The 25,691-nt window shown below is 38.2% G+C and overlaps 2 protein-coding genes across 3 annotated transcripts in view; both read right to left on the reverse strand.

Moving 5' to 3' along the window:
• The window catches only part of clasrp (CLK4-associating serine/arginine rich protein), a 14,645-nt gene extending 10,566 nt beyond the window's left edge, over positions 1-4,079 (reverse strand). For both annotated transcript variants that reach the window (XR_013294164.1, XM_077565980.1), the window contains exons 1-8: positions 3,958-4,079; positions 2,772-2,911; positions 2,122-2,219; positions 980-1,081; positions 788-867; positions 528-612; positions 277-413; positions 1-69 (exon numbers count right to left, since the gene is read on the reverse strand). The exon at positions 1-69 is cut by the window's left edge and continues 28 nt beyond it. Coding sequence is in view for 1 of the 2 variants with exons in the window: in XM_077565980.1 (XP_077422106.1) it covers positions 1-69; positions 277-413; positions 528-612; positions 788-867; positions 980-1,081; positions 2,122-2,219; positions 2,772-2,870 (670 nt within the window). In the remaining variant the exon portion in view is untranslated. The remainder of the gene's footprint in view (positions 70-276; positions 414-527; positions 613-787; positions 868-979; positions 1,082-2,121; positions 2,220-2,771; positions 2,912-3,957) is intronic.
• Positions 4,080-5,459: 1,380 nt separating this feature from the next.
• Positions 5,460-25,691, reverse strand: part of LOC144052477 (uncharacterized) — a 39,145-nt gene continuing 18,913 nt past the window's right edge. The window contains exons 3-14 of the mRNA XM_077566570.1: positions 21,145-21,202; positions 19,359-19,607; positions 16,956-17,016; positions 16,653-16,783; positions 15,206-15,325; positions 13,659-13,772; positions 10,274-10,387; positions 8,156-8,269; positions 7,989-8,035; positions 7,734-7,910; positions 7,512-7,662; positions 5,460-7,207 (exon numbers count right to left, since the gene is read on the reverse strand). Of these exons, the coding sequence (XP_077422696.1) occupies positions 6,750-7,207; positions 7,512-7,662; positions 7,734-7,910; positions 7,989-8,035; positions 8,156-8,269; positions 10,274-10,387; positions 13,659-13,772; positions 15,206-15,325; positions 16,653-16,783; positions 16,956-17,016; positions 19,359-19,607; positions 21,145-21,202 (1,794 nt within the window). The 3' untranslated portion in view covers positions 5,460-6,749. The remainder of the gene's footprint in view (positions 7,208-7,511; positions 7,663-7,733; positions 7,911-7,988; positions 8,036-8,155; positions 8,270-10,273; positions 10,388-13,658; positions 13,773-15,205; positions 15,326-16,652; positions 16,784-16,955; positions 17,017-19,358; positions 19,608-21,144; positions 21,203-25,691) is intronic.

Consider the following 25,691-nt stretch of genomic DNA (forward strand, 5'->3'; position numbering starts at 1 on the left):
AGGGAGTGGCCGTTTTGTTGAGCTCCCTCTCCTGCTCGTGGCTCAGCTCGTCAATGTCCACCTCCACATCTGCAATGCACCGACACACAGGCTCGCGTGACACCTTTGCATGCTTAACAACCGAGTCAATTCATTAGAAAATGAATTATGCTAAAAGATCCTTAAAATGCATATTCACCTAAAAACATCTCCAATCAGCACAAACTATTACGATTAGCTTACAAGAAAAAGCTCAGCCTTGAGAAAGACCGAATCTACGCTTATGCTCCAGCTCACCAATATCTGGGATGACCTCATCTTCTTCAGATTCACTGTTCTCCGAATTGTCTTCGTCTTTGTCCGAGGCGGCGTCAGGTTCCGTCACGGTGCTGTCCTCGTACGTGTAACCAATGGCAACCTTTTTCTCAGCCAGCCTGCATCCACATCATTGACAAAGCCGGTTTGAAAAAGAGCGCATGTACGTACTTCCACATTTACCACGCTCGCTCACAAACACCGGCGAAGAAAAAACTATCTAATGGACATACTTTTTCTTCTCTTCCTCGTTTGGCTTCTGTAGGCCACCATAGAGTTCATCCACGTAGATCTGGTACAAACACTGATCCTCGGAGACTGCGGCAGGACACCAGAGAGTTGAAGCAGAACATTGCAGCAAAAAGTTAGCCTCTAAATGGCGCGCGCGTTAATGCACAGTCACTGAAATATTTAAAGTGTTCATCACGATTTTGATTCAACGAGACAATTATCGCTTGCTATTATGCTGGATGTCAAACAATACATTACTGACTGTTGGCAAAGTCGTTCTGCACCAAGCCTCTGTAGCGCTCGTAATTACACTTCCTCTCCTCCATCTCCTGCTCAGGGGTTCTGCAAGGACGGAGGAGATGATATTATGTTAAAAAAAAAAATAAAAGATTTGTGTCTGCCTCGTTTATAAACATGAGTAACAAGAATGAAATGCAGAATGAGATCAACTCACGGTGTGGTGATGAGCGGAGGCGTGTAGGTGGGGACGTAATCTAGGTGCGCCCGCACGTCAAAACGGTCAATCATGTTGTTGGCGTCACCTTGCCAAGGCATCCTTTAGGACAATTTAAAAAAATAAAATAAAAAAAGTCCAGTGAGCATTAAAATATCACAGGTTAACAACACAAAATGCAAGAGTAATACGAGTAGTGGGTGTTTTAATGTTTTTACATTTTGGGATGTTCAATATCATTTTTTAATACCAGTACAAGTACTCACTCGAGCACTTATCGATATAGTGTACCGAAACTACTAATACGCAAACATTTAACCCCTTCGGACCCATAGATGATTGCAGTGGACATGACGTATTTGCATGTCTAAGCCAATAAAACACATCATTTGGATGATGTCAACACTTCTGGTTCGTGATTGTATCCTAGCTAACCAATCGCAATCGCGAGTTGATTTGCATGATGTTAATGCTGAAAATGTTACATATAAGCTTGGTAAGTTTACAACATGTTACAGCTATACTATCCTGGCATCCACAAAAACAAATAAAAACATGAGATGCCCCCCATCCCAAAAAAATTATAATTCCATGTTCTTCTTATGTGCGAAGAGTAAAAACCAGTAAAATAAATAAATAAATTGCCCAGCAGAAAAAAATGCTGATCCGAAGTGGTTAAATCAACACAATGACGGGTAAGTGTGAACAACTTCTCTTTCTGATGAAGATGATGATTCACTAAAGTGTCAAACTGCCACAATGTGGTGCCAAACTACAGGTAAGGAGAGCTTTTTTTTTCCTTCTTTTTTTTTTTTGTGGTGGTGGCTGGTCTCCAAAACGGCGACAAGGTGAGTCTACATTTTTTCACTAAAAAGCCTGGATCTAATTAACCTTTATTTACTATAAATAAGTATTAAATTATCTAATTAACCAAGTAATGCATGAAAATAAATGATCTTAAATTGAAGTCCGGCAGGACTAATAACCTGCTAACCACTACAGTTTAAGAACAAGTAGACATCACACAAGGTTACAAATCTTAGCAGCTGCGATAATCCTTTTATTTTTGTGTAATAGCTGAACTGCTGTGGCAATTTTCAAGATGGCTAGTGTGTGTGTCCACATGTGTTTCGATCCCTTACATGTTGATGGGAGACTCCGCAGCCAGAGCCACAGCAGGATCCAAGTGGATCTTGTAGGCTCGTCCATGAACCTGAAGGAACTGCGCCGGATCCTTTTTCTAAAAAGGAGACAAAAATGAGCAGATGTGGAAAGACTAACAGTTGTGTCAACTTTGCTCCCATGGCTGCTCCGTTGTTGCCTAATGTTGTTTAAAGTTTTAAGAAGCTGCGTGAGTCCTCTGGGGTCAACAGAAAGTGGCAGCTGCAGAACAAGTCAGAGGGATTCAAAACGAAGCAGCGGCGAGGCAGAACGATTATCATCACGCAAGCAAGCGACGTCGTCGCTTAGGATTAAGGCTGGAAAATTCTCAAGCAAAACGATAAAGAAATAAAAATCATCTTTCCTCAGGCTTTACAAGTTTAGCTTGTTAAACTCTTTCCGGCAATGAGCTCTTCACATTTAACAGTACTTGTTTGAAATCTTGATGCTTTAAATCACAATTAAGACCAAATAGATTTTCCTCGACTGCTGTTACTGTATTTAAATTCCCAATTAAGAGCCAACCATCAAATCTCTTGTTTATTCACATTTATTATGATTATTGCTCTCTTTAATCTCCCTTGATTTGGTTCCCACTTTTTAAATTCCAAACGTTTGCAACTCTACTTACGATCTTCTCATAGTACTCTCGGCGGCGCTCGCCACGTCGTTTGTAGTCGACCATCATGCCACGGAGCTTGCGCTCGTGCTTGCGGGCCTCCTGCCACATGACGGCGCCGCTGGGGGTGGGGGCGCGGCGTGGCACGGTTGCTGCAGTGGGGAAAAGGAGAGGAGAGGGTCTGGTTACCAGATTTTTGTTTTGTTTTACATGGAGGTCCCACTAGGCCTTGGGCAACTAATCGATTTTGTCGATTCATTTTATGGCTGCTGTGACGGAATATTTTTTAGAATAGCACGTTCTACTGATTATTCCTCCAAGTAATAGGATAAAAATTGGTTTTGCGGTATTAAATAGCTATACAACTGCAAAATGTCCATGTGAGGAGCAGGTTTTACTCTTGCCTATTTGGGGTCACCAAGTGTACACTGTGGCATCTGTGACACTGAATGTGTGTGGCTGTAAAAGGTAGGGTCAGTAATCGAACTGCAGAATCGAACTGTTCAATTCTTCAATAGACACGTAATAAAATAAAATAGTACAGAGAGGTATTTGAAGCCGTGGGGCGAAGGGAAAAAGCAGCACCTTCTGGCCGAGCGATTTAATTGCCAGCGCAGACTTTGTAGTTGTAGTTGTAGTTATCGTACGATTCACGGCAAAATTACCACTGCGTTTGATTTATTAGAACTGAAAATTTAAGAAACTTTGTCTTTTAACATCAAAGCATTACTCAAAGTTTTGAAATACAAGTCAGATAGCAATAGCATTAACAACGACTGAGAAATTTGTTAGAGTCTGTGAAGTAGTAAATCGTCACTTTCTACCACTACAAGAATAAACCCTTAGACAGGTTAATAATTGTTGACCTAAGAACCTAAAGACTAAAGAGCCATTCGTATCGCTGTCTTGACAGTCTTTAAACGTCCATTTCTTTCCCAGTCCAGCTTTTTTTTTTAAACCCATTTTGGCACACAAAAATAAAGACAGATGTTTTGAAAACATCGCAGGAGTTTGTCAGGAGCTGCAGCGATTTGACTGATAGCGCGTGTAGTCGTTGGGGCCTCTTTACCGAGAAGCTAGTTTAGCTTAGCTTGGCAATCAGCGGCTCCTTGCACCAGAGCAAAAGAGAAAACAACTGTCTACGTAAGGAATGTTTAAAAGAGCATATTTAGTGACATTTAACATGGACAAGGCTTACCTGTTTTACGGGCAACAAATAGAAAACTGGGTTATATTTCGCTGATCCAGAGAGCCACCGTACACGCCTTCTTCCGCGCTGCCTTTCTTCTACTTCGCCAACTTTAACTGCGGTGATAAGGCAATGCGCCCCCTGCTGGACAGGAGCAATACTACTGCATCTAATTTATTCATGTTTTAATGATTCTGTTTGGGTTAATAAAAGGGAAACAATTAAGACAAAAGTTAAAGATTAAACCCTGAAAAATGTAGGTTTTTAAAACATTTTAGACTGCATCATTCTCAAATCAAAAATGTTGAAGCAAAAACATGTTTATAATCTATTCTTATAGTCAGCTATTGATGATTGAAAATTACATTTAAACAAATGATATCAAATCAAAAATTCCGAACAATGACAATTTTTCTGCTGTTAAAAGATCCTATTGTAATTTATACGTGTGGTTATTCATCAAGCATACATCCGCATTCATGTACAGTATATTAAAAAATCATCATCCAGGCTTATATTGTCACGCTCATTGTTGTGTACAAATGCATACAAAAAAAAAATTCCTACCATTTTTATGTCTCAGTGTTGAAATAAAATTGCAATGAAAAATAACTGTTAAAAATACAATATTAAATGTACATTTATTTACTTATGATGTATCCAAATGAGTTTGAATTAGTGTTTAAACTAAATTATAAGGATAATAAAGTGTTCCATTCCAGACTGATGTCACAACTTGGACCAAGTCGAAGTGCATTTTATGCACTCCAGACTTTAAAGTTGAAGCTTCTCTCCTGTGAGCATGCATGTCATGAGGGACATCCTGTGGCACACAGCAGGTGTGGAGCGTGCGCTCTGTTTCCTCCATTTCCTCCTGAGCAGGACGGTTACAGGAAGCCTTACCGGCCGGCTGCTGTTTGCACGGGCCAAAGTTCACGTTTGTCACATCCACTTAGCCATTAACGGTCTTTTCTGCATCCCTGTTGTCACAAAACGCCTTTCCTTTTACTCACAGTTAATGAGTTTATGGCTTTTAACGCACACCATCTGCACATAGCTATAAATTTGAGACTACCAGATATATTTTTCCACCAATAATATTCTTGGTCAATTGGACCTAGGGCATGTTTAATTATCCAATATTGTCAGTGACTTCCCACTGTTCCCTAGTATTAAAAAAATGAATATATTATTAATATAATCAAATATAAATTATGGTTTATCTCTTTAATTACTAACCATTCCAATCGCTATTCAGTGAAAATAAACAAGTTTCTTTTGAGGAAAAAAAAACCCTACTTAAAAAAATAATAATAATTTAACCTACAACCAGTCGTGACTGGTCAGTAGAGGGTGCTAAGGTATCACACCAAAGCTGCTGATGCAGTTGCGTAGAAGAAGGCAAAACTGAGAAGGAAAAAAGAAAATAAAATAAAAATTATAATAAAGTATTTCAACATAGTGTATAAATCTATATTTTTGAATGAGAAGGATAAATAGTACACAGATGATAATAATAAGTAAAACAGATTTGTTTATTTCTGTTGTGACGTAACTTTCGGTTTGGTCGCAAATCTTCCCCGGTTTTTTACACGTTTTACTCGTGCAGTCAGTCCTCGTCGTCACATCCGGGAACTTTTCAATATGTCATAAATTCAGTGAGGTAGATTCGACTGAGACACATTATTATGAGAGTACTTGTTACATTCCACAGTGATCACAATTACAAAACCCTCACATTCAGACTGTGGCAACAAATTCTCTCTTCTCTGGAGTGGTTACAAACCAGAACAAATCCAAAATAAAACCTTAGCGTAATTCTTAGGACATCTCCCCAAAAATCTGTTAAATGCACTTTTATTACAGAACGGCAGTAAAACAACAAGAGTGATACTCTCAGACTGAACCACGGTACAAAAAAAAGGGAGGCATCAATATTTACAATATAGTTATGTACAAAAACTATCTTACAAGCAGAATGAACAAAGGTAGATTCACAGAAGCAACACAGGCAACAGTGAATGGTTTTAAAAACATTTCATGAGGCCTTAAAGCACAACTTGGAGGATTCTGTCCGACTCCTTACATATTTTATATATTGTCTCTCACGCACAAACTCGGATTGAGTCCAGTTAAATGTGTTGGAAAGTGAAGCTTCTCGTATAAGAAGATGCGCTGGCTGGCTTTAAATAATCTCACATTCAGTCCAGTTGGACTTTAAATAATCATCCATTCATTCGGTCATTGAAAGCCCGCTGAATTATTGTTACTGACATTTGGGTGGGGTCTGCAGTGCTGGACAACTGTGACTGCATGGCTGGCTCTTGGACTCATCCACACTGACTAATAAACGAGACCAACTTGAAAATGTTTCCTCTTTTCCGATCAAAGTCAGCAAAGGCTGTCTGATTCTTGGCTTTCTCTCAAAAACGACCCTGAGTCGATTATAAAGTGGTGTAGGGTATTTTAGAAGTGATTTTCGGTTCATGTTAAATCTGTTCAATATTCACGGTGGCAAATCGGACCCACTGTTCTCATGGTTTACTCATGATTACCAATACAACACACCACATACATAACATCTCTATCGACAGTTGTCAATCTTCTCCTTCAAACCAGGGCTGTCATAGTACTGGAATTACAAGCACCGAGTCCTAAAAGTCCTTGGAACTTTTGATGAAAATGCTCATGACATGATCTGAGGAGACTCCAAGACACGACAGGCCAAACAAGACACGTGGACCCTGTGAGCGAGAGAGTGCAAAGTAATGCAGAATAAAATAAGCCTCAGAGTTGAAGGGTCACACTTGGAGCTCGTGGTTGTCTGTGCAGTGGATGCGGTTTAGTTTCTCCCGCTCCCGGTTGGAAATATCCAGTTTTGGGGCGCGGGCCTGTTTTGGCCCAGGAGACGACGAGTGCGAAGGGGCCGGTGAGGGAGGGAGAGTCAACTCTATTTCCTCGTAGCAGTGCGGACTAATCGCGGCGGCGGCCATGCCGGGTGGCGTCTGAACCAGTGGAGCGGCAGGAGGTGGGAGGGGCGGGGGCACGAGGTGGTCCAGATTTCGGATTAGGTTGACATATTCCCTCTGGTTGTTGATTGTGCTCTCCTCCGTTGGGACGGCCTGCTGCTTTTTCCGCTTGTGCTGAAAGTGGGAAAGGACCAAGGAACACGCGGTGCAAGCGCACACCATCACCAATGCCAGGACGCCCAACAAGACTATGTAGAAGCTGATGCCCCCTTTCGTGTCCGACATTGCGCCTGGAAGGGATTGCGAAAATATATTATGAATCATTCCTAAAACTGCATCAACAAACATTTATCTACTATCTTTTTAGCTAACTAGCTAGCTAGCTAGCTATTGCTAGAGCTGTCAAAGTGCGAGGTTAGTAGTTAGCAACTTCTTTCAGTGCACCATCTATCACAACAAACATTTATCTGCTATCTTTTTAGCTAGCTAGCTATTGGCTAGAGCTGCCAAAGTGTGAGGTTACTAGTTAGCAACTTCTTTCAGTGTCTATCTATCTATCTATCTATCTATCTATCCATCTATCCATCCACTTACCTGGGCAGTGAGGGCCAAAACAAGGGCTCTTTAGGCTGAGGCACTCGTTTCCACGGTAACCCTCAGGACAGGCACACATGTACCTGCCATCGATGTTGTGACAGGGCATCCCATGCAAGCAGGGGTTTGGGTTGCACACATCCAGTAAAATCTGAAATAAAAGTGTGATGTTAACAATGACATGAATCATTTACACTTGCTGAGTTACATTTGCTGACTTGCCTCACAGAAGATTCCAGAATAGCCCAAAGGGCAGTCACAGGCGACAGCGCGTTCGTCCTTCGCTGTGCACTGCCCTCCGTGCAGACAGGGGGCGCTGTCACAAGGGCCGAGGCGAATTTGGCAGTATTTTCCAGAGAAGCCAGGTGGGCACAAACATCTGGATCCTGACATCTGGTCCTACCCGAGGCAGTTTAAAGTCTCGTTAGTGTTCAATTTGTGAACATAAAAATTATTCCACAAAATATTTGGACTCACCTCACAATGTCCACCATTGAGACACAAGCTCTGGCAGCTGGTGTTCCCTAATACATAAAAAACAACAACATATAAATGCATAATTATTTACAACAAAATACAACTTTTTAAAACGCATGAATAAAAGGTAGGATTGTTGCGGTGAAACTGATGAATGCCACACTCACTGATGTCACAGTTTGGCCCCGCCCATCCAGGAAGACAGTCGCATAAGTATCCACCAATCAGATTGCGGCAAGAGCGGGCATGGACGCATATTTTCATTTCACACTCATCGGCGTCTAAAGGGTGAAAAATAAATAAATAAATCAGTTGTCATAATCACAAATTAGCAACATTTAATGGAGTATGTGTCCAAATTGAATTTTTTTTTAATCAATTTCAGGCATGTTTGACGTTGCGGCGCCATTATGATGACAGACGGTGGTGGCGAGATGATTTGAGAGTGGCAAAAACAATACATTTTGGTAGGAAAAAAATCATTAATAAAGTAGCCCAGTGTCCCAAACTCTGGTACACAACACAGATGACGTACAGTGACATGATAAAACAATGAATGAGATCTCTACTTGGTTGAATGTACCAGTTTTGTTCAAAGTGGTACAAATGTGATTTTAGCATTTAGCACAACATTGAAAAGGTTATCTTACTTGTATCATACATCTGGTTCGCATTAAAAGCAAAGTCAGGGATTTCTGATGCAACTCATTTAAATCCAAACCGGTCGGAAAAGGCAACAGGCTACTTCCTGCTAAGTAGCTTAGCAACCAGTGGCAAAAATGGACACGCATGGGAACGTCGGAGCACTGTTCTCTGTCCCAAATGCCAAGAAAACCATATGCAATGTGAAATGTTGGGGCAATACGTATAATTGTATCATGAAATAATAATGGCTGAACACAAAGCTACGAGTCTGTTGTGTGAACGGCAACAGCTGGATACAGAGACATCTATTGGAAGACGACTTTTTCTCTTATAAAAATGAAACGGGTCCACCTACAGTAAGAGCTCAAGTCATTTATCACTTGACTTTGAAAGCAGTGCGTATGTGTGTACTATATTACATGGTGTGTGCAGCTACGGGGGATTATCAAGTGTCAGAGTTATGTATCACTTTAACACAGTTGAGTAGGACGGTCCATCACAATGAAAAATTGATCTTTTTTTTTAATGCTACAATCCCCAGGCAGCTAGTGAGTGTATACAATGTGTGTGTATGTGTGGCCTGACTGTACACAGTATCCTCTCCCTGACAAGCATCCAGCACACGAAGGCCCCCCCGAGGAAGATGTGAATGAATGCAACATTCTGTGAGAATGCAGCCCTGAAGGGTGGATGATGTTTGCGGTTTGAAATGAACAGCTCACCTCTAAGGGGAACATTTGATCACATTCCGTTGGTTGAAATGACGTCGCTTCACAGGCTGTGAGCAGCGCAGGTCTAATTGAAATTGTAATCAGCGGCTATAAATGAAGGATTTTGAAAAGGATGCTGCGTGTGGGAATGGATGCGAGGAGGCCCCGAGGCTCGGTAATGAGAGTTGTTCTCAAAACAAGTGAGAGTTCATCTGAAGGTCGTCAGAATTTCCATTTTAAACTCGGCGAATATAGTTTTGGCTGCTTTATGCTTTAATTATTATTATTTTTTTTAATTATGCTTCATGGTTCACATACTTTGATTTGACAGCACAAATAAATAAATAAATAAATAAATAAATAAATAAATAAATAAATAAATAAATAAATAAAAATTAGAATATAACAAATAAAATAAATAAATGCAAATTAGAAAATGGCACTAAAATTAATAAAATTACAAATAAAATTTAAAGAGAAAGAAAAATATATATAAAAAGAAAAAAAAGATTAGGGATGTTCAATACCACTTTTGAATAATCACTGATACCGATTACCGCGTACCTTTGATAAACAAAATGTCTCCCAAAAACGATTACCGATTATTTTTTAGGAAAGACCTACGTATATCCCAACATAGCAAAAAAAACTGCATGAAATTAACTCATTCAGTGCCATTGACGGCTATTGACGTCAAAAATCCATTTTAACTGGGCTGGCATTGAATGAGTCAATGGCAATTTTCTATCTTCTAATTTCTCGTCCCTGATTGTAAAACGACCGCAAGAGGGCAGATATAGATATTGTTTACCCATCCCTAATATATACACACAGTATTGGTTAGGAAGAATCACTCAGTTTGACTGCCCCACTAAGAAGCATTCCAACATGGCTGCTTGCCCGACAAGGCTTTAATATTGACCCACTGACCCAGCTGGCAGGTTCTGCCGCTCCATCCAGGCGGGCAGAGGCATTGGTAACCTCCCGGAGCCTCCTGACAAGTCGCACCTGGTCCGCAGGGGCTTCGGTTGCACTGCCTCACCGCTGCGAAGACAAAATATCCGTGAACAGCTCGCCCGTGTAATGATAAAGTGTGCACCGAAGACATTTTGCATGTGTGTCACATATGCTATGCTATCATGTGAGAAACCATGCAGCTCTGGTATGCGGACGCTTCAGAGGCTTGAAATATTTTCTGCTGCTGTGGTTTCTGTGTAAACGGTTACAAATGCAATCATCAACCCTGGCACGTTCTCATCTTCCGCAGCCAGAGAGGTGGCGGAGGAGCGAGTTCGTTTAAGGGGGAGGGAGATGGGAAATGTGACAGGGGTTAAAACGACTTGTTCCACACATGTCAAAGCAGGATTCAACAAAGGAAAATATGGAACAACTCTACTGTCTGTCTAGTTTGAAAGATATGACACTTACTCTCCAATCCTGTAGATGGCAGTAATGGTCATTACAAGGGAAGTGCCAACTTCAATACTGTCTACCAATATTTAATGTTCTTCGGTAGGTTAGGTAATGTTTGTGTATTTCTGCTATATAACAAACGAGTTATCTAGTTTATTGAAGGCACATACAGTAGGGGTGTCAAAATTAGTGCGTTAATTTTGAGTTAATTTAAAGTTTCTTTAACACCACCATTTTTTTAACGGCCCTTACTTGGTAAGCTTGTACTGGAGGGAATTCCAGTCGCAACGCAGCGTCCACGTCCAAATTTAGCAGTAATACATTTAATAATAATGCATATATTTGTCGGGGATTGGGGTCAAGTTTAAAAAAAATGTGCAGAATTTCACAAGTTGCTGCATGTTAAAGATTAGATAGCTCTTAATATATGAAAAGAAAAATGCACTGAGCTGTCACCAACGTCTTACGGATGCAATTATGCCATCTAGTGGCAGAAAAATGACCTAAACTCAAATCAATATCACATCTCATTTTTACAGTACAGTACATATTTTTAATTTTATCTAAGTTTTCTGAATTATTATGAAAGACTTCTTGTATTTCTAATAGTTATTTTTTTTTATTTACCACTTTTAAGTGTATGAAAAGTTTTATTTCTATTTTCTACCATTTTTTATTGTACATTTAGAACAGATTTGTGATTAATTGTGAGTTAACTATTGAAGTAATATGATTAATTCGGATTTTTTTTTTTTACTACTTTACTATTAACATTAGAATACCATGTTTAGACTAGTGGGTTACATAAAACATTATCGCAATAAAACAATTTTTTGTCTTGAGTTTCCCCAAAACATCAAAATATACGACTTAATGGCCAAGTTCTCATACATAGCTCCACTTACTGCACATAACCCAATAAGCATTTTCCACAGATCTGAACCCGACTCCAACCTCGCACAATAATAAACCAGCCACCGCTCGAACAACTAAACAGGCAATTCCAAACAAGCACAGAAGACTTTCATTAATATTGCTCGTACATACAACCCGCGTCCAAGCTGTGTTGCGGCCACCCGAGCAACCAACAAAAGCAAAACTAATTGCCCTCTTTGTTCGTCTGCTTGTCTCGCTCTTGTCATAATAATAACAATAAAAAAAGTTGAGTATACACGCCGGGCAAATCCTGATGGCGAGGAACATCAGGGATGCGTAACGTCGCCTGTTTACAGTCTCGGCTCTGACGTACGATAACCCGTGCGGTTCAATCTCGTCTGAAGCTACACACACACACACACACACACACTTTCACTTATATGACGCACATGCACACACGCCGCTGTGACAGCTCGCTTGTTACTCCACCAAAACATGCTTGACCTTTATTCTCGCTTCACGGCGCAGACATGGAGTTTATGAGGTTTGAAGGGAAAGAAAGTGCAGCAAAGAGCATCCAGACACATCTTTGCTGGGAAAAATGGCATTTCTGTATCTATTCATATTTATACAGAGCTCTCATCATTTGTTCTTAAAGGGCAATTATGCGAAAGGTAACAGAAGTAGCCGCATAAAAGACATAACAACACGGTGGGGCTGTTCCTTTCAAAGTACGAGAAATGTAAAAAAAAAAAAAAAAAAAAAGGATGGCGCCTGCTTGCACAAAGAGACCCAATTATTTGGATCCAAGCTATTAAAACAACATTTTTTCTCATTATATTTAGAAACTCCACCAAAGAAAGCCATGAACAGCAAATCTAGTGATTTTTCATGGTGTTATTGGAGACTGCATGCAGCATCCCGAGGTGGGTGGTTAAGGCAAAAAAAAAAAGTCTAAATATTACATGGGCCAATATTTTAAAGAGGAAGTCAACCCCCTCAAAAATTCTATAGCAATATGTTCTATGCAGCCTCACTAGTCTAAATACCAGGGGTGTGAATTGCCTTGTACCCGGCGATTCAATCCGTATCACGATTCATCATAGGTCACGATTCGATTAGATACCGATTAATCATGATAAGTCGATTATTGCGATTTTTTTTTAAATTCAAAAATTGGAAAATACTAATCAGTAGTGATAGACAAATGAGGCTTCATGAAGTGATATTGTTTGACTCCTCTAGATGGCACTCTTGGTTTAAATGGGTCAGCTAGCTAGCTAGCTAAACAGCTAACGAGACAGACAGACAAACAAATGAAGCTTTATGAAGCACCTGTGATATTTTTTTACTCCTCTAGATGGCACTCGTGGTTTGTAAGCTAACCTCAAGTAAGATGTTTTGTAGAATATTTCCATCAGAAATTGATGTTTAAAAATTGATTTGATACGAGAATTGTGCACGGTAATATCGCGATATATCGCCGAAATGATTTTTTTTTAAACATCCCTACTAAATACGGTATTCTGGTTAATATTGTGTTGGTGGAATAAGCAGCAAAATCCAGCAGTTTTTATCAATATCAGAAGGTGGCCATTTTTTTCCCCCACTCACTCACAGCTCACCTGTTCTCTAAAGTTGTGATTGGTTGTTACCTGATACATGAGCAACTGTGATGTCATCTTCAATCGACAGGAAGTGGCAAAATGGCCGCCTTCTGGCATTGATAAAAATTGCTTGATTTTGCTGCTTAACTTATATTCCGCTAACGCAATATTAACCAAAATACCGTGTGATGTCATTTTTAGTCGACAGCAAGTGGCTAAATGGCCGCCCCCTGAGATGGATAAAAACGGCTGTGTTTTGCTTCATAACTCATATTCCACAAATGTAAAATTAATCAGAATGTCATGTTTAGACTAGTGAGGTCACATATTACATATAATTGTCAAGAAAAATTTAAGGTGGACTTCCTCTTTAATAGGGTTACAATTGTAGTGTGTTAGCATGTATGATAGCCATTCACCATCAGCGCAGGTCTGCCCGGTCCAGCCTTCGGCGCAGACGCAGCTGAAGCCCGTTGAGTCCTCCACACAGGTGGCGCCGTTCACACACGGCGACGACACGCACGCGTGTTCGACTGCCGAGAGGAAAGAGGAAAGAGGCGAAGAACAAGCGCTTTATTAGTCCCTTGGGAGGAAGTTGTATATAAACTGGCAGATTAGACCTAGCAGTGTTATAATATACTTGCAGGGAACTTCATTAGGTGATGTACAGGCATCTGTATATGCCATGTGTATAGTATAGGATACTATGGGGATAGGCATGTACCGAAACCAACCAATAGTTGCTCTGGTAGGCTTTTCTTGACATGATCTGCTTTCAAGCAGACGCCTGTGGTGAAGTTTTTGTGCTGACATTGACAACTAATAAGCACTATTGATAATTCCTTTCACCTTAAGTCTAAGTCCCCAATTGAAGCTGAATAAAAAGACAGCCCCAAAAAATGAACGCATGATGCCGGCGCCATCATGCTTCACACTGCTGGCATGGTGTTCTTTTGGTGAGGAGTGGTGTTGTGTTTGCCCCAAACATATCTTTGACAATTACAGTTGGGCCACAAAGTTTAACCTTGGCAAAAATCTTTTAAAAAAAAAAAACATGTGGGGAAATGAAATAAAATGAATGGAAATTGATAGATGAATAAGTGATTGATGTATATTGTTTTGAACCTGTTAAGTCCAAATTTTATTTGCAGTAACTTTTATGTTTGATTTAATCATTATCTACATATAGTTATTTTGTTCCCCTCTATGTAATGAGTGCAGTGTTAATTTTCAAATAGTGCATCATGTTAAAGTGACTTACCATTAGGGGTGTAAAAATTAGTGTGTTAATTTTTTGTTAATTTAAAGTTCTTTTAAGGCATGATTAATGACCGCCCTTTATTTTGAAAGCCTGTACTGGGGGGAATTACAGTCGCAAACGCAGCAGACATGTCCATGTCAAAATGTAGCAGAAATAAATGTAATAATGATGCATGTATTTGTGGAGATTGGGGTCAAGTTGTATTTTACAATTTTAAAAAATGTGCAGAATTTCACAAGTGACTTCATGTTAAAGATTAGATCGCTCTTAACAGCTGTCACCGATGTCTAACAAATGCAATTATGCCATCTAGTGGCAGAAAAATGACCAACACAAATAAATATCACACTACAGTACAGTAAATCTTTTTAATTTCAACTCAGATTTATGAATTATTAAGAAATTTCTGTATCAATGGCGAAAAGAAGCAGCCATATTTCTATTAGTTTAACTTTTTTCCACTTCTATGTTAACAAAGGTATGAAAACTTAGAACAAAAATATTTTATTCTACATTTAGAACAGATATAACATTTTGATTAACCATGAGTTAACTATTGAAGTCATGCAATTAATAACGATAAAAAAAAATTAATCGCCTAACACATACTTACCATAATATTAAACACACTTTATATTTTAGCGTTAGTCATGATGGTGCGCCAATAATTGCGCCACGAAGTGACCTTGCTAAAGTTTCACTCACCAATGTCACAGTTGCGCCCCCTGAAACCTTCCTGGCACTCGCACTGGTACTCGTTGGGCTCCGTGTTGGTGCAGGTGCCGGCATTTTTGCAAGGCTGGTGAGTCCCGCAGTAGTTCAGGTCTAAAACACGCACAAAGGTTTGATTTAGGTCACAGAATGGCAAAAAATGTAAGGCATATTAATAACATTCTTAATCTGTTTGGAAAGCATTTTTGTAAAGTGCCTTCAATATTTTACAGAAATAAAAAAACAAACATTGCACACACACACATTTGCGCAGTGATCTCCATCTCTTTTGTCTTCACCTGCAGGACCCCGCCTACAGTTACAGGCTCACAATGGCCGTACCCAAGGCTATCACTTTTCCACTACACAATGCAAAGTCCCATGGGCAGGGGGGCCGGGGTCCCGAACGGGGTCCCGAATTCCCCCACCCACATTGTGGTGGGCGGGGGGCCTATCTTGGGATCATGTTGGAGGATCTTTGTAAAAGTGTGCTGGGAAAGGGAGAGCAAGGTGAAGCTTTTCTTAGCGGGGGAGGGGGGGGGGGGGGGTTATCGCATCGAGAAGATCAGTATTGAGGGAAACGCCTGAGCGGGTGTGACAAGAACCGCACCTACACGGAACATATGATTCTTCATCAAAGAGGGCTTCGTTTGAGGATGTGGTCACATGCGTGTACCATTTATTGTATGTATTGTTGTAAAATAAAGACAAATACGAACACAGGCAAATTATTTTCTTTACTATATAATTGAAATGCAATATAAGAATGAATATACAGTATATAAAAATAGAAGTAAGCTAAAAAAGAAAGGACATTATTGCTAAAATAGAAAAAAATGAATGAATAAACTGCATGAAATTAAAGAACATTTAACTAAAAGAAATTTTATATATATATATTTTTTTATTTTATTTTAATTTTTTTAAATTACTGAATATTGCATAAAAAGTAAAAGAAAATAAATAAAAAATATTTCAACCACACAATTACCATTAATAATATTATTAATAACAATAATAATAATAATAATAATGGAATAACTGTTCGTTATTTTGAATAAACAAAACCAAAAACATTATCTACATATTAAATTCATGAACTACAGTGCATGAAATGAAGAAATAAAACTTGAAGATTTTTTTTTTGTAATGCAGTAAAACTAAATAAAATATCACCAAATATTAAAAAAAAATACTACTATTATTATTAAAACAATGGTTATCAAATCATAATACATATTATGCAATACATAGGCAATATTTGAAATATATACAAATAATGCTGTACAAAGAAAAATCTATTGGCGATTGGCTAGAGCTGTCAAAGCGCGAAGTGACTTGTTAGCAACTTATCTCTGTGTCTGTCTATCTATCTATCTATCTATCTATCTATCTATCTATCTATCTATCCATCTATCCATATCGTACTAAAAGCGTATACCTTTGTCACACAGCAGACCTCCCCAGTTGACGTCGCAGACACACTGCCAGGGTTCAGTGCAGCTCCCATACACACAACCTGGGAACGTCACACACTGATCGCACAGAGACCCCATCCAGCCATAGTGACACCTGAAAGAAGACAGGAGAAAGAAACAGGATACTTTGACATTCTCTGGACTGACGAGGCGTCCATTCTCCCACGCCACAGAAAAGCACCAATTACAACACTCGCTGGCCACAATATTGTATACTTGCACCATAAACAATAATAAATAAATTACGTGCAGTGTGGGTCACTCACGTGCATTCACCGGGTTCGGTGCAAGAGCCGTGGGCCTGGTGACATCCTTGCCTGCACACCGCTGCAAAAACATGCATACACACATACATTAGGAACTACAAACCTTTCCTTTCTTTGGTCCTTCCTCGGGTCTCCTGACGGCCTCACGACTCTGGCTGGAAGTGTTCGGTTTCGGTGAAGGGTATGGGATTTTTTAATAGGTTTTAGGTGAACTAATGAATACACACACACTCACACGCATGCACATACAAATACTCACCCACATACAAAATAAATTAAATGAAATTATTTAAAAAAAAAAAAAAAAAAGGAGAGCAATGATTATGACATGTCAAATCGGTAAAATTACCGAATGAACAATACTGAGCTCTCCAGAAAAAATTTAATAAAATGGAACTACAAAACTAGTACAGCCATGGCATACGCAATGAAATGGTTGGAAATTAAAATTTCATTCATCCTTTCTAGCTGTTTATTTATGACTCCCAGTTGAAGTTTATTGTGAAAGTGACACATAACACAAAATACAATAAAACATTTTATGTTAAAAAAAAATAAAAAAAACCTTCATCCAAACTATGGAATTTCATCGAACGAAAGTGAGCTAGCTTAATGCTAACAAGACACACCATAAACAGGCTAACGCAAATTAGCAAAGGCTTACTGAACATAGACAATAAACAAACATCCAGACCCAAAACCACCTTCAATTTATCACAATTAGGCGTTAAAGGCAGCTAATATTTCAGACTTCCTGCATGTCCGCGGTCCAATCAGCGACCTGCTGAGGAGGAAGCGTGAGGAGGCGAGGCGAGGCGAGGCAAGGGCGGGGTGCTAATGGCTGCAGGATGTCCTAAAACTAAACTGATTTTTTTCCCCCTTTGGTTTCCTGCATTCAATTTGAACCACTGAGACACAGAAGCAAGGGCTTGGTGGTCACAGGGTTCATATCCAGCTGATGAGTCACACACGCAGGTGGAGAATAACCCATTTAAATGCAAATGTACTATTGTCAGTTGTTGTTTTATATGGGAAAAAGGTGACTCATTTACTCAAGTAGGCGACATACCAGGAAAACCACACGAGACTCTTACCGTCTGTAATGTTTTCAAATGCCAAGAATCATACTTCAAATTTGTATTAAAATAATGTTGTACCAGCAGATGCAGCAATTGCATAATTTGTTACTGGCAGGGTACAGTTACAATTGCCCTATTGTTTAAATATATATATATATATATAAGCTGATTGAATCACAGTTGTATTATATATAATACTGATTGGAACTTTGGAAATATGGAAAACTGGATACAATAAAATGTTAATGGAAAATGAAATTTGCATAAAATATCATTCAAAAAATACAATAAAAACATTCAAAATAAATTATTTTTATTTGTCTAACTTCGATCTCTTTCTATTATTATTATTATTATTACTATTATTTTTATTTTTATAACTTCTATCTCTTTCTATTTTTCAATTGTATTTTTTTATTATTTCACTATTATTTTTTTTATTTAGTTTTATTTTATTTTGAATAATTAAAACGGGATACAATAAAATCGTTGGGAATTAAGGTTGAATGTAATATAATGTACATTTATAATTTAAATAGCATATATTTTCATTTTTGTAATAAATGTATAATTTTTCTTTTTCTAATTAAAAAAAATATGATTATTATTATACTACTACTACTACTAATAATAATAATAGTACTAATAATTTTTATTATTATTATAAAAAAATATGATTATTATTATACTACTACTACTACTAATAATAATAATAGTACTAATAATTTTTATTATTATTATTATTATTAGTAGTAGTAGTAGTATAATAATAATCATATTTTTTTTAATTCGGTAATAATAATAATAATAATAGTACTAATAATTTTTATTATTATTATTATTAGTAGTAGTAGTAGTAGTATAATAATAATCATATTTTTTTAATTAGAAAAAGAAAAATTATACATATATAATAAAAATTATTATTACTATTTTTATTATTATTATTAACATAATAATATAATAATTATTATTATTATTATATTATGACCCGAGCAGCAACTACTGTTAGGGCCCTATTAATTATATAGAAATCCTTATTATTATTTTTATCCCTGGCAATGATTAACATGAACAAAAATTCACCAAACTGTGTACACATATTATAATTATTACTGTCAACATTAGTCTTGAGCTTTCTAATATTTGTGTGAATTTGTTTTTTCAAGAGGGAAATAAGTTTGTAAATAATTGCTGTGACCCCATTTAGATTATGCCGTCATATGCCGTGTTGCTCAGCTACTGCATTCTGGGATACGAGTGTTTCTTTCTGAAAAAGTACTGAACGAAATGACTTATTATTGTGAGTGGTGTAGCGCCTGACCTTCTTTGCACTCGGGTCCCGTCCAGCCGTCCATGCAGACCTTGGAGCCGCTGGGGTCGCAGTTGAAGTGGCCAAAGAAGTCGTCCCGGCCCCGGCAGAACTTGTTACAGAAGGGCCCGAAGTAGTTGGAGTCGCAGCGAAAGCGGAGGCGGTACTCCAGGCTGAAGGAGCGGCCGTGGTGGCGGTACGCCTGCCACTGCTCGCCGGGATTCAACATGGAGGAGAGAAGAACACGCTCAATCAGCTGATCTGGGGGAGCAGTGGGAGAAGAAAAAAAACATTTTTTTAATCTTTGGGCACATATTGGGTATATTATAATTCATCATTATTGCGAATACGGAGATTTGGAGTCAGAAGCTCGCTGAAGTCATTGCTCGCATGTCAAGGCAAAAAAATTCAAAAAGCTTTTAAATGAAGGCTTTACTTAAAAAGTTGCTTGTATATATTTTTTTAATGCAATGTGTTACTAAAAAAAATATTGTTAGAAAGTCATATTATGGTCTTCTGTGCAACCGTGTACAAAGGAGGGTAGAGAAGCCAAATTTGTACTAAAAAAAAAGGGTAATCTTAAGATGTTTATGACTGAAAGTAAAAGTAAATAGTAGTCTGCCAAGCAATTACTTGAGTAAGAATAAATAAGTATACAGTAAAAAACTACTCAAGTACTAAATTAGGATTCAAAATCAAGAAAAATCAAGCCTTCGTGTCTGCTCTCCAATGTGTGTGTTTGCCCTGCTGAAAAATGGATGCTATTTTGCCTAGCACCTTTTTATGCCAACACATTCCTAAATTCTTCAGCAACTGGAACATAACCTGCTGGGTCATGACTCATGATGGGTCTTTTTACGCAGCGACAACAAGGCACTCTAAAGTGGCCATGTCAGTTTTTTTCCCCCCTCAATGAGACGAAGCCCTGGTCCACACTGTCACATCTGACTCCCCGTCTCGCTATTCCTCCTTTCTCTCCGTGACTTGTCTGCACTCGTGGCCAACCATGAGGCGCTCTAAAGCAGCCAAGACAGAAGACTATCAGAATGGAGGATGCATTTTCTTGCTAACTGCATGTCGCGACTGCACCAGAAGTTCAGATTTAATTCAATGCGAGCGTGTGTCTCCATAATTGAGCACTTGACAGTTGTCAGTCTTTGCAGGTTGTCAGCAATTATCTTCAAACATTTATGTTTGACAGAAATACTCAATGAAAAGCAAAAAAAAATATGTTGTATTAAAATGACTCTGATGACTGAGTAAATGTAGCAGGCTACTACCTGTACCTTTGCTGTAATACAGCGCGGCGGGGCTTGTCCTGACATTGTCCACTTGCCTTTGAGCTGCTTATTAAATCACAAGTGATGAAAAGTTGAACCCAATTTAAATAGACCTTGAATAATCACACTGGCGCTATCTTAACCAAAGTCATTGTGTCCTCCAAGTATTTAATGTATTTTCACTATATATCATCAAGGGCAGTTGGAGGGTTACGGCCACTAATCCTCTTTGATTAAACGCCGGTCCATGCCTTGCTTGTTGGACGCCCCGTGTTAGACCGGCTGCGCGCTGGCAGAATAGCTTCAGTGGTAAAATGGGGAGCCGTCAGGAGCTCAGACGGAATGACAAGGAGATGGAAAGAATGGCGGAGGAAGCGAGAGACCACCCCTCATTATCTCCGCTATCTTTTTTGGGATGAAGCCACGCTACACCCGCTGCCACGACGGCGTTGGCGGGATGAAAGCGGACGCATGACAGGGATGAAAACGCCAGCACTGTGTGTGAGGATGTACTGCACCTGGCTGTGATGTGCTGTTGTCATCATCCTGAGCCTCCAGCACCAAAGAGAAGGACTTCTGTAAGGGAGAACACACACAAAACAGCATTTTAGGGTTTGATTTTTTTAAACTGCACTTTGTGTATTTGTTGGTTAATCCTGTATAGTCATATAATATGGAGGACCAAAACTGCCAAAATTAAAAATAAATAAATGACAAAAAAAAATGACTAAAAATTAAAATAAAAACAGATATAAAAACATCTAATTCGAAAAAATATATATAACATATATATATATAAATTTAATAAAAATGAATTTATTTATTTATATATATATATATATATATATATATAAATTTAATAAAAAAAAAAAAATATATATATATATATATATATATATATATATATATATATATAGATATATATAAATAAATACATTTATATTTAATTTTCTAATAATATTTTTTATATTTGTTTTTATTTTCACTTTTTGTCACTTATTTATTTGCTTAGTCATTTATTTATTTTTAATTTTGGCAGTTTTGGTCCATACTGCCAGGTCGAAATGTTATTCAAATGGGGGGTCCTAAGCGTGTCTTGGGTTGGACTCCGCCGCTACAAACTACCTTTCAATAGGGGAGTCCAACCCATGACACGCTTAGGACCGCCCCCTTATTTGAATGACATTTCGTCATGGCAGTAATTAAATACAAATGTATTTATTTCTGTATATTTATATTTTTTGTTGTTTTTATTTCCATTTATATTTATGTTTTTGGATTGAATTTTCTAATTATATTTTTTTATGTCCGTTTTTATTTTCACTTTAAGTCATTTATTTTTTTTAATTCTGCCATTTATTTATTTTCAATTCTGGCAGTTCTGGTCCTCCATTCCAAGTCAAATTTAGAAAGCCATTCAAATTCATCGCCGTGTGCGGAGATAGCAGCCCAGCTTCTATTGGTGACTTTGAGCTGGCAGGTATATCACACATTACAGATAAGAGAGGGCACGCACTCTTTTCTGATGAATGCATTCACACCACACAGGCACGCATATCGCAACGCCTCCAGCCAACATTTGTTATTATTCTGTGATTGTCGTCCCCCCCAAAGCGCTTCGGCATGGTCGCGTTGTTATTGTGAGAGGGTGGGGAGGAGAAGCGGAGAGAAGGAGATAGGATGGAGGTGAAGGAGGACAGTGGAGTGCACGAGGGAGACGGTGGCGTGGAAGGTGCGAAATGGCGACGGGGAGGAGAAAATTGCTGTGGAAAATCTTGCTGGGTTCACACAAAAAAAAAACAATCCAAGGTCATTTAACCACAGCTCATATTATGAACGGAATTAAAAGATACAAAAAATTAATCAATTAATTTTTTTATTTTAATGATGGCGGATCCTGATTTTCGTATCAGTGCAAGGCTTTCTGTTTGCCAAGTTGGGCAAGTCGGTGCAGCAGAAACAATGCCTTGGACCTGCACCTGGCGGAGTGACAATTTGATGGCAGGAAGTTGGTTAGGTGGCTGGCGCAGGGTAGACAGCTGGTCAAACACAACGTATTCATTCATAAATACGTGAACAGAAAAGTTTAAATCTCAACTTAACACTTATATCTGTACTCTGTATGAAACTGGTCTGTTGCCGAGAGTTTTTTGGCCTCTTTTACTACCACTTCCCTCCCACCATCTAGATGAAGTCATTCAAGAAAATATTGTGATTGTGATATATTAGGGATGTCAAAATTGGTGCATTAATATCGAGTTTATTTAAAATTCCTTTTATGCCACTATTTTTTTTTTAAACACTCGATTAACGCCCACCCCTTGCATCATCAATGTCCAACATTAAACGCTTATGCCATCTAAGAAAAACTTCAACACAAATCAATGTCTCACACTTTCTTTCTTTTTTTTTTTTTTTTTACACAGCACAGTAACTTAAACTTAAACTAACTTTATGAATTACTATGAAATGACTGTAAAAATGAACAAAAAAAATACCACCATATTTGGATTTGGTTAACACATTTTTCCACTTTTATGTTAACTAGAGTATGAAAAATTGGTGGTGGGGGGGGTATTATTAACATCTTATTTTATTGTCCATTTAGAACAGATATAAAATGTAAGATCAATTTGTGATTAATCATGAGTTAATTATTGATGTCATGCGATTAATTACGATAAAATAAATCAACTGACACCCATAATATATATATATATATATATATATATATCATGCCCATACCATGCTTCAATAAAATCATGTGTCCTCTATTATACAATACTTTAGTTCTACTGCATAATGTGTGCGTGTGCGGGAGTAAGAAGTTTGATGAAGGCGAAAGGAGGAAAACAAGACTAGGCGGTACAAAGTAGATGAAATCACCTGTAGGATGCTGAGATATGTGATGAATGAGAAGAAGAAAGAGGTCAGAAGTGGGAGGGGAACAAACACGTGGAGATATAAGAGAGTGGAAAGATTACAGGGGGTGTCAAGAGAGAGACGATAAAACACACCGGCACACACACGCATGGTGCTAAAGAGATGTGCAGGGCAGCAGTTCATTAAGGGCAACGGAGAGCAGGAAGCACCCAGACAGACCAACCATTAAAATTCATCATTTCCACCTTAAAACTGTGAGAGCGCACAGTCGAATATCATGAATAAATAGCCCAGGGTCAAACCAGTACAATCCTGAAAAATGATGATTATAAATCAACTCGTCCAAAAAAAAAAAATGTGTGTGTGTGTGTGTGTTTTTTTTTTTTTTAAAACATCCATCCATCCATTTTCTGCTGCGCTTGTCCTCATTAGTGTTGCAAGTGAGCCGGTGTCTATCCCAGCTGACTTTGGGCGAAAAGTCAAATCGAAAGTAAAGTCAAACTGAAATGTGCTGTGCAATGTGAAATGCATTGAATGTGAAAAATACTTTATAATGGTTTGAATCAGTCAAGAAGTTTGCAAGAAATCTCTGAATTGAGACATTTTATTTTGAAAATGTGGGGTATAGTTTGCTGGATGTCTGAATAAGTTTAATTAATGAATAAAAAATGGTTTGGCAGGAAGAATGTATGTTAATGTGGGAGTTTTGTTGTGGGGAAATTGGTAAAATTATTATGAATAATTTGTAATTCTAGAAATGTGGGAATTGGAATGTCGAAAATAGTTCTTAAGCTGATGTGAATGAGCTCCACATCTCGAATTTGGAATGAGAATAATAGATTTTTTGTGTGTGTGTGAAAAATTGGGAATTTTGGGAAACGCTAAAAAAACAACAGCAGCCATGTTCTGAACTTTTTGAATATTTGAAAAGTTGAATGATTTGAAATTTGAATCAAATGATAAATGTGGAAGGGGAAGCAATGTGTGTAGAATCGTACCGTTTTCCACAGCATTTCAGTGATTTAGAGATTATTTTACGTCAAAATACAAAAGAAAAATGACGTCAAAAAAATGAATTGACAAACGACATGCCGTTGAGATGATGTCATCGCTCCAGGAAAGGCCCGTCTGGGAAAGATTTTTTGTTTTTGTTTTACTATGTTTGGAACCTCCGCAGAGGCACGCTAACTACAGCTCCCGACGAGAGCTGATAAGAGAATAAAAAAAGGTTAGCGGGCACATCCTGAGCGCCTTTTAAAAACACACAAGCGAGCCAATGACGTGTGACGTCAAGCGAGCATTAACGGAGCGCGTATGGGGAAAAAAAATAATTGGTCAAAAACAACAATGTGGAGCACAAAGCGGACAACAGAACTGTCATCAAAATCTGCTGGCATCCCGATTGGTGAAGTGACATGGCAGGTACAGTTTGGTTGTCTAAGTGGGAAATGACATCATGGGAAAACGTGTGTGTGTGTGCATTGATGAGGAACCGAGCAGACAAAGCTGACTGTCAAAACACAGCTAACTTTGGCACGGACCTCCAAGGCTAAAATACTTTAGTTGTCTCGTGTAAACTCAATGAGTGAACAGCTGTGCACAAAGATCTCAATGTTAGCAAAAATGACCATGTAAACATTAAGAAAAAAAACATTCTTGAATCTGACCTTACTAACAAAAAATTTAAAAAATAATAGAAAAAAAAGGACTCTAAAGGGATTGCAGGGTTTGCATTATAATTTTGATCTTGAAAAAAAAGCTTCAAGTTTTTTATTATTTATTTATTTTATCTGTATGTTTTATTTATTTACTTATTTATTTTTATTTACTTATTTATTTATTTGTCAGTTGTATTTATTTATTTATGATGAATTGTTTACATACAGTAACTGCTGATCTATTTCAATGAAAAAATAACTGACGACTCAAGTCCTTCTGGAACAAACTGCACAGCCAAAAAATTAATATTTGGAACCGATTGACCACGGTGTCCCCAAAACGATGGAGTCTCATACAAAAAAATTGAAGTCAACAAAGAACCAAACAAACATGTTTGTGAGCTGTGCCAGGAAGCTGGTCTACACGGAAAAAGTCCAGACCTGGATTTGAACCTTCTCGCCAAGTCTCCTATAGAGATCAGAGTCTCCTCCGAGAGTCTGAGCCCATCACGGCTAGACACATG

Source organism: Vanacampus margaritifer, chromosome 5 (assembly GCF_051991255.1).
Source record: "Vanacampus margaritifer isolate UIUO_Vmar chromosome 5, RoL_Vmar_1.0, whole genome shotgun sequence".
NCBI lineage: Eukaryota > Metazoa > Chordata > Actinopteri > Syngnathiformes > Syngnathidae > Vanacampus > Vanacampus margaritifer.